An 8,931-nucleotide genomic window follows, 5' to 3' on the forward strand; every position below is an offset into this window, starting at 1 on the left:
ATCTATTTGTATTATTCTTATTTAAAATAATAAAAAAACCTCCAAAATTCATAATGGACTTTTTGTCTATTATGGATTATGGAGAGAATTTCATTCTCTTCATTTATATACAAGTTTACTTAAAATTTTATAGTTAAGATGAGGGTAAAATAGTCAATACACATTTTTTTTATAAAAACGATATTTTTTTTCCTCTTTTCTCACTTGCTCACTATTATTTTCTAACAATTTTTTATTTTAACACCAAACTTATTTTTCATTCTATAATTTATTTTCAAAATTCACCAAATCATTTTTCATTCTTGACCAATAATGAATTCTTGTACTTATTTCTTTTAAATAGGCATGATAGAGAATAAGAATTGATACCAAAAAGAGCCTTAGTCTCTACTTTGCTATTTATTTTTACTCTTCAGTTCTGGTTCTAGGGGACACATGAAGCCCCTTAGAACAATATTTTAAGGAGAAAAATGTTGCACCAAAAGAAAAATTACATCGAAATTGACAAGAAGTAGAAGTTGACAATTCTTTCTCGCTCCACTCACGCATCTGGGCTGGGCCCACCTCACCACCTCCCAACTTTCTTCTCTTCTAAAGATGATTTCACTTTCCTTTTGTTTCCCTTATTTGCAACCAGACAGAGGTGGGGGAGAGGAAAACAGCTATGGAGGTAGCTTCTGGAAATCCTATTTCTAATGCTATTATTGCAACTAAATGCAAATACAACAATTTCTGCAGCTATTTTTCTATAGAACTCCAGCTTTGTGTCACAGAATGATTATAGTTGCACAAGTTTCTTAGCTTAACTTTGCACTTATGAGTCCTTCAACTGATCCAACCAAAGCAAACAAAGATATAAGCAAGCAGAAAATGCTGAAAGATTGAAGAGCTATCCAATTTCTTGTCCAAGGTTCAATCTTCCTCTGAACAAAATACATCTGCACAGGGAAATATATGGTCAATGGCCAAAAGTTCATGGCACCCAACACTCCCAAAACCTGGTTGAAGTAGGGGAAGACCATTGCAAGTGCTGTTGTTGATAGAACATAACAGGTTCTAAAGCACAGCCTAAGAAGATTGATCTTGATATCTGGCAATAGAGGGATTTTGATGTTGTAGGAATGATTCACAAATCCACTATTGGGGAACTTCTCTGCACACCACCTTTCAACAACTGCAAATACAGGTTGACTGTATACCTATGGGAAGAAATTCAAACACAATAAATTTATCATCAGAGCTAAATATATGAGCTAAGCCCAACTATGCAAGAGAGAAAAGCACCCATTTTGCAGCCACTTGAAGAAAAATATTACCTGATATCCTCCCACCAGATGAGCAACTATGCAAGCATTGGCGAAATCAATTAGCCAATATGGCTCATAGAATCCGAAACCCGTTAAGAGATTCCCAGGAGTCTCATCCCCAAAGGCTGCATACCCAAAACAACCACAGCAGAGATAGAAGAAGGTGGTTATAAGGATCGCAGTCATTGATGCTTTCTTCATTGTCTGGTTCTCAGGTGGGGGAGACTTCAGTGTGTCCTTCAATCTCGCAATTTTTTTCATTTCATAGTTAGATTCTTCTTACTAAATTTACAAATTAAACATCATTTTGGTAAATTATATTTATAAACTAATGATTTAACCTTGAACATCTTAGTTAAATCAAAATGAAAAGACCCAACCTGTATCTCAATTAGAATTATGGAGTATGGGTATGCAAAAGCAATGTCTCCAAGTGCTTGAGAGACTTTCCATACTTTTTGAGCTGCTGTGGATGTGTGCACTCCAGAGATGCTTCCTTTAATCTGTTTGTTTCCTGTATTTACAAAGGAGAAAAACTGAATATCTGTATGTACTAAATTGTCCAATTTTGCCTACCAATTCCTGAACAAGAAAAAAAAAATGATAGAAGACTTCTGTTTCTTTGTTTATCTAGAGATTAGCCTTTCTACAAGCAAACTATATAGTATACAATACTCCATCACCAGATCTTGTCACACATCCATACAGGTGATTATGGTGAACAAAAATAAGAACTCCAAGCCAAAAGAAAATGCATACCTATTACTTTAGCAAAACCAAGTGCAAATCCAATGGAAGCATATGAAAAGGACATGATTGATGCAAGAATAGAGAGCCATTCCATGTTACGAAAATCAGGAATCTGAGAACAGACAATCTGAACAGCTCCAAACAGAAGCATATACGAAGTATCTCCATATGCACATGGAGCCTGATGTCCTTCTTTATGGAAGCAATTTGACCTCTGAATAGCTCTGTAGTAACCCAATAAAGAGAAAGGGAAGATCAAATATAAAAACTGAAATCAGTTGAAGCCAGTGAAAAGACAAAAAGAGCACGAGGTTTTGAATTTTTTGATATCGATCATTACTACAGAAGAATTTATTGCCTCAATGGTGAAGAAGCATTCCAATATTCCATTAACTTCACAAACATGCCAACTATTTTAGATTATTTATGTTACTCAAGTATACAAAAATATTGGTTTCACCAAGAAAAGTACCTCATACTGATGGAAGTAGTAATCACATAAGCAATACCAAATCCATACATGCTCAGGATTTGAAGCAAGCCACATATCCAAGTTTGCTTCCTACCTGAACTTACACTGAAAAATCAAGAGCCTAGGGGAAAAGAAGGAAATAACCTACATGACATGAACCCTACAAGGAAGAGAAAATAATGAGAAGACAAAGGTTGGTTGGTTGCTACCTAGGTAGGTTTTAACAGCCTCCGTATAAGAGTGGTGTCTTCTTCCAGTAACAGGATCAGGATATCTGTAACAATCTGAGAGGAGAGCAGAAGCAATATAGGTGACCATGGCTAAACAACACAAGGTAATTGGGCCTGCAATCCATCCTAACTGTCCAACACTCCATGATATAGTCAGAACTCCTGAGCCGATAACCGCAGTAAGTATATGAGCAATAGCCGACCATAATGTTCCTGTTAGAGGTTGACATTTCTCATCACAAGACACTAAAATCAGGACCCAAGTACAGATTAAATTTACAAACCAAGAAATAGAACTATTATTTGTCTAGTTTTACCAGATCGTATTTGCTGCCCATTGTCTTTGAAGAAACCATTATCTAGGTCACCAGAGGATAGGAGTGCCATTTTTTCCCAGGTCAGAGAAGGCAATGTGGTTCACTACACTGAATCTGAATGTATATAAAGAACCTAAGACCCCCAAGTAATTGGCTTGGAATGAGTACTTTAGCAACCAGAAACTTGAATTTCACTCTACAAGGCCTGCATCAGCACTGGCAGATCAGCTTGACAAAAACCCCAAACCTCTATCACCAAGATAGATTAGCATTTCCCATAGGGGCATTATGTATTATTATAGCTTTGAGTGTAAGAACTGTACAAATAATTGAAAAACTTGTTTCTGAGATCAAATCAAATGTCTCAGATTCTCATACTTGTTTTTCATATAAACTGAAAGTTAGTGTGGACAAGGTTGAAAGTTGAAACCATATCTAGAGAAGTTTCCTCCTCTGTTGTGGTCCTTGTGTACATGTCGAAAAAGAATGGACAGCCATGAAGAGGAATTTTTTGGGAACTTGTATGCTCTACTTTTATTTGACATCTACCAAAAGAAAGATTCCCTACTGAAATTTCTAACTTTATCCATCAGAGTGCGTTGGGGGAAAAGGAAGTCATTAACCCAACTAGCAAAACAAACATCATTTGGGCATCTTTTTGTTTCTAGGGCGTTTTCTAGCTCTTATAGCATTTGTACTAAAAGGTGGTTGAAGGAATTAAGGTGTTCCTACTGTTTTATAATGTAGATTTATCAATTTTACTTTTTACTCAATTACAAAGTAATTTGATTCTATAGTATTTTGAGAGAATGATTGAACTCATTGAGATTATCATGTCTCAAGTTAAAACACTTAGTCTTATTAAACTTGGATGATTTTGACCATTTACCTTCCAACAACATCGATACATGTCTACACCCAACCAATCTATATTTCTATCATGAACATCGATTTTCATCGATACCAATTTGATGATAATATGAACCACAGGAATTAAAAGGAAAAGGAGAGAAGGGGAGAGGGTGAAGGGAGGATAACATTACCTCATGCTAATGGCAGATGTTATTGTATAGGCCACGGCCGTTCCATACAAGCTTATTTGTTGAAACAATCCACACACCCATATGCTCTTCCTTCCTGTATCATCAACCATTCATCCATGATCCATCAAACTCATTTTATTACCAATTATTTCATAAAGGATCATATGCAGTGCGCAAGGTTTCCATGTTAACCAGAGTCTTAAAACTATTTCTGTAGGGATTGTTTTCAACACTTGACCCTAAATTTCAAGGACTGAACCTGATCAAACATTCAATAAATAAACACTTGACCAACGTGCCAAACATAAGAATAAGAGTAATTGTGTCTTTGTTCATGTATACTTCTTTGAAATGGCCTTAAATTTCCTAAAATCAACTTTTGGGAAGTGATGGGCCATTAAACTCTTATTGAATTAAAAGAACACAAAAGAGGGGAGATGGAAGTGAAGAGAACCAATAGAAATGTAGCTTGCAAAGCAATTAGGAATTGGAAATGGGAAATTGAAATACTCACCTAGATTATACTTGACAGCTTCCATGTAAGACCGATGTCTGATGAGCCCAGTTTCAGGTTGAGGAGATCTATAGCAATCACAGAGAAGGAAAGCTGAGACGATGGTGACCCCTGCAAAGAGGATCATCGACAGGGGACCTGCAATCCAACCAAGCTGTGCAGTGCTCCATGCAAGTGAGAGAACTCCTGAACCTATCACCCCTGTTATTATGTGTGCTGTTGCAGTCCATCTGTTACCTTTTTTTTTTAATTATTTTTCCCCCAGCACAGACGAACAATGTTGAACACAATTCAGTTTCACAGTTGACAAACAAATTCATAAGTTCTCAAACCCAGATAACCAATTAACAAGACAAAGTAGAATAATAATTGGGCAATGAAGAAGGGGAAGAAGACGAACCAGTTCTCTTGAAGAACTGCCCATTTGAAGAAGGTGATGATGGGAGTTGTAATGGAAGGTTTGCGAGCAATGGAGACTGAATTTGATGTTCTTCCTCACTTTCTTCCCCCATGGCTGCTTCCTTGAAGATTTTGAGTTTGTGAAAGAAAATTAAGAAGCTAGAAGAGAACTAATCAAAGAGGAGGGAAGAAGAAGAAGAAGAAGAACAGAAAGAAGGGAAGTTGGATTTTCACTGTTGAAGTTTGGACAGGTTGGTAGTACCCCACAGCCAACCAAACCGCTTCTTTCTAACTTCTTATTCATGCCTCATGCTACTCAAAATTAATGAAAAAAAAAAGAAGATAAATTTCATTTATATCCTCTAATTTGCAAATTATTAATTTTTTTTAGTGAAACAAATATTATATTTATATGCCTTAAATAAAAAGAAGAAGAAGAAGAAAGAAAAAAACACCTCATAAATTTTTATTGCGAGGTGTTTCGATGACTTTACCTCAAGAAACAACTATGGTCTACTGATCATATCTTCACCTTCCTTTCTTCTTTTTTCTTTAGAGGTTGTAATAATTTTCATGGTTAAATAATGATAATTTTAAAATTTTAAAAATAATTTAATAGCATTATTCTAGCAGTAGGTACATGAGATTGATATCTAAGTTGAAACATAAAGGATGTAAATGTAATAAGAAAAATCTTGAAGCATGTAGACATGAAGTGGGCTCACATAATTTACTTTATAGTTTGAATGTGATTGAGAATGAAAAGAGTATGTATTAATTTTCCTATTGTTTGAGAGTGACAGGCTTATGTCTCTATCAATAATGTCATTGTTTAAAAGTCCATGAAATCTATAGTTGAAAAATCAGTTTTACTGCTTCTGTTGTAAACCAACAATACTTTCAAGATCTGCAACTTAGGGGAAAATATTAAAAATAATAAATAATAAAATTTGGGGAAAATAATAAAAATCTAAAAAAAAAATCAATTTATTAGTCAAAAATAGACTTAGAAGTGAAACACTCCTAGAAATGTAAGAAAATGATTCAAAATGAAAGTCAGTGATGATAAACACTAATTTCTGGAAAGCCGAAGCATTGAAGCCTTAAATGCTAGAAAATCAACAAATTGATTGTCCTTAGGAATAATGAAATTTGAAAAAAAAAACATTAAAAGGAGATGACATGAGGAGAATATCATCGTGTCACAATCTAAGTAGGTCCTTGTTCATGTCAATTGGCCAAACGAGCCTTCTACACAATTTGAAAAAGAAAACCTATATATGATTTTTTATTATTATTTTATTAGTTAACATCATGTAAGATATAAGTCATTTTATCAAAAGGTTTGGTCCCTTAATGAAACGAAATCAATATTTTGTTGTCCAAAATTGATGATCTATACGTTCAGAATTTGGGAAATCTCAGTATCACTTGTTGATCATACCAAATTTGTTACTCATGGAAGCAAAATTCTGAGGATTATCATCACCACCATGATGCACAGGATCCCAAAAGAAAAGAAAAATTAATAATAAATACCACTTCGTATCTTCTATATATATTTATTTAAAGAAGTGTTCTAAAAAATCTAGTTAATTTCAAAGATTCTATGTTGCCACTTGGCATATTAGATTAAGTTGGAAATGCGTGTACACAAGGAAGTCTGAAGTCTACCCACCTTATAATATTTGGTCCATGTAATTTTCTAGCAAGTGAAAGCTAATTAAGATTCCTAGGGGCATTTAAGAAAATTTCTCCTAGAAGTAGTTGAAATATTGGAAATTTGGTGTTTAGTTTAGTCTTAATTTGAGACTATATATGGGTGAGATAGTGTTTCAAGCAATACCTTCAATCTGATGTCATACAGTAATAGATACCTAGATATGACTTTGTTTGATGAAGGTTTTTGGTTCTTTTAATAGAAAGTTAGGTGGAGTTAAATTCATTACGTAATATGCATGTAAGAATCTTGTGGAATTTTGTTTTGGTAAAAATATTGTAGAAGTGTATGGATTAGATATGATTTTACAAATGGGTTTTTTGAAGCATTATTATTGGTACCATCCAAGGGTTGCTCAGTCAGTAATGATCTGCATCCAAGGTTCAACATGTCGGCCCGTGTCGCCGTGTCGGGCCCTGGTGACACGGTGACTCGGGCAATATGTCGCCAAAAGTTGCTCGATTTTTTAAAACTTATGTTAAATTTTTTTAAACCTAAATACTAAAACCGTCTTCAATTCAATCTTCAGTTTCACGGTTTATCTGCAACTCTCTCCTTTCAGGGTTTATCGTCGTCAGGATCTCCTCCTTCTCCTCCGGTGGCAACTTTCTCTCCTTCCCAGGATACTCGCCGTCAGCCATCCCAAACCACTCGATCTCCTCCTCCTCCGGTGGCTGGTTTTTCGAGGTCGTCTTGGCGGTGGATGGTGGCGTTGTGAACGTCACCTGGGGTTTCACTTTTTGGGATTGGATCTGGAACGGGAGAGGAGTTGGTTTTTTCTTTGGGTTTTTTGTTGCTTTCGTTCTAAGCATTGGGGATTGATCCACTAATTCTTCTTATGATTCAACCCACAAAACTTGGGCTCGATTTCAGAGCTTCGAGACGTTGAACGCTGGCATCTGCAATCGTCCATATAGACTGGTGTTGCCATTCAAGCTCATGACTGCGGCTGAAGATTCTTGCGGCTTCAACTATGAGTATGGTGGTGATGACCCAGAAATCAGTTGTTAGTAGTTTAATGGCGTAACCACCAAGAAGAACAACAATTGCCCAGACGAATCCCATGGCTCCTAACGCAGTTGCTAATTTCTCTAGAAGAGAAAGTTGAAGAGCGAATCAAGGTTTTTGCGTTTGTTTTCAAAGCCGTGGAGGGGTTTGGGTTGGGTTGGGGTGGAAGCCATGGATGACTTCGGTCCGAGAAGAATTCGGGTTTGATCAAGGGGCTGAAGCACACAATGAACCCTCTTGTATGCGTGCCTCTCCCTCCCTCCCTTGACCTCTGTAATATCATTGCCGATAGTTGTCAAACGGTTGATTGATCGACACAAGCTAAGTTTTCGACTGTCGACGATATATCGCCGACTTAATGTTAAATCGGTGTTGCTGGGGGTATCGTATCACCCCCCCCCCAGCAACACCTCAAAATTTCATCACGTGTCAGCGATAAATCACCGACACAAGGTACATGCCTGCACCTAAAAGTGAAGACATCACTTTTAGTAATCCCACCTCCTAATATAAAGTTAGTGATTCACCCAAAAATAAAGTCAATTTTTTTGGGGTTGGAAAATTGATAGCCTATATTGTGACCAAAAAACAAAGGTGTTTGGTATTGCTGTATTATTTTTTATTTGGTCCCAGCCAAACAGATGGTTCAATAGGGACCATGATATTTTTTCCGGGGGCTCCACTTTATGTCCTCTACATGACATGGTAGGATTATTCCAGTTTGACATGGGGGATTTGAATCTTCATCGGATGGATGGTCCCATAGGAAGAAGCTTGGGAAGATTCGTGCTCAATAATGGAAAGGACTTGGAATCTAGTGTTGTATTCCACTTAAACGGGATACTCAAAATGAAATCAGTGTAAAGAATATATAAAACAATTAAGGGCATGTTTAGTTACATGAATCCAAAGATTTCAAATCTCTAAATTCACAAATGGGAAATTTATACTTGTTTGATTGTGTGCATCTCTGGATTCATGAAATCTAGAGATTCACATTTTTACACTAAAAACGTGAATCTGTAAATTTATGGATATGAGGTGAAATCTAAGAAATTTCATCCCCTACCATAAAAGCATTAAATATTTGAACCATGATTCCATAAAAAATAATTTAAGACGAATCTAGAGATTTCACTCTAAAGATTCAGGCTAATCAGACAATTAATTT

The 8,931-nt window shown here is 36.0% G+C and overlaps 1 protein-coding gene across 2 annotated transcripts; it reads right to left on the reverse strand.

Moving 5' to 3' along the window:
* Window positions 1-200: 200 nt before the first annotated feature.
* LOC149024559 (putative amino acid permease 7) lies at window positions 201-5,333 on the reverse strand. Of its 2 annotated transcripts, none has more exons than XM_089144789.1 (7): window positions 3,077-3,904; window positions 2,739-2,972; window positions 2,530-2,623; window positions 2,067-2,281; window positions 1,688-1,821; window positions 1,317-1,544; window positions 201-1,199 (listed from the first exon to the last, which is right to left on the reverse strand). In XM_089144789.1, exons 1-7 carry the CDS (start codon window positions 3,144-3,146, stop codon window positions 798-800), a joined length of 1,377 nt encoding a protein of 458 aa, XP_089000915.1. In that variant the 5' UTR covers window positions 3,147-3,904; the 3' UTR covers window positions 201-797. The 2 variants fall into 2 exon arrangements, with proteins under 2 accessions (XP_089000915.1, XP_089000914.1); XM_089144788.1 differs by lacking the exons at window positions 2,530-2,623; window positions 2,739-2,972; window positions 3,077-3,904 and adding exons at window positions 4,120-4,213; window positions 4,634-4,870; window positions 5,034-5,333 and having other exon boundaries at window positions 208-1,199.
* Window positions 5,334-8,931: the final 3,598 nt, after the last annotated feature.

The sequence above is a fragment of the Hakea prostrata genome, chromosome 2 (assembly GCF_041222555.1).
Source record: "Hakea prostrata isolate BN-2017 chromosome 2, UWA_Hpros_2, whole genome shotgun sequence".
In the NCBI taxonomy this organism is placed as follows: domain Eukaryota; kingdom Viridiplantae; phylum Streptophyta; class Magnoliopsida; order Proteales; family Proteaceae; genus Hakea; species Hakea prostrata.

Bases quoted from the DNA above. Each gene is read 5' to 3' on its own strand.
- LOC149024559 (XM_089144788.1), bottom strand. From the start codon at position 5,145: ATGGGGGAAGAAAGTGAGGAAGAACATCAAATTCAGTCTCCATTGCTC. The intron at 4,871-5,033 runs GTTCGTCTTCTT...TAAAAAAAAAAG, and splicing joins GCAGTTCTTCAAGAGAACTG to GTAACAGATGGACTGCAACA. The intron at 4,214-4,633 runs GTGAGTATTTCA...TTGATGATACAG, and splicing joins AGCTGTCAAGTATAATCTAG to GAAGGAAGAGCATATGGGTG.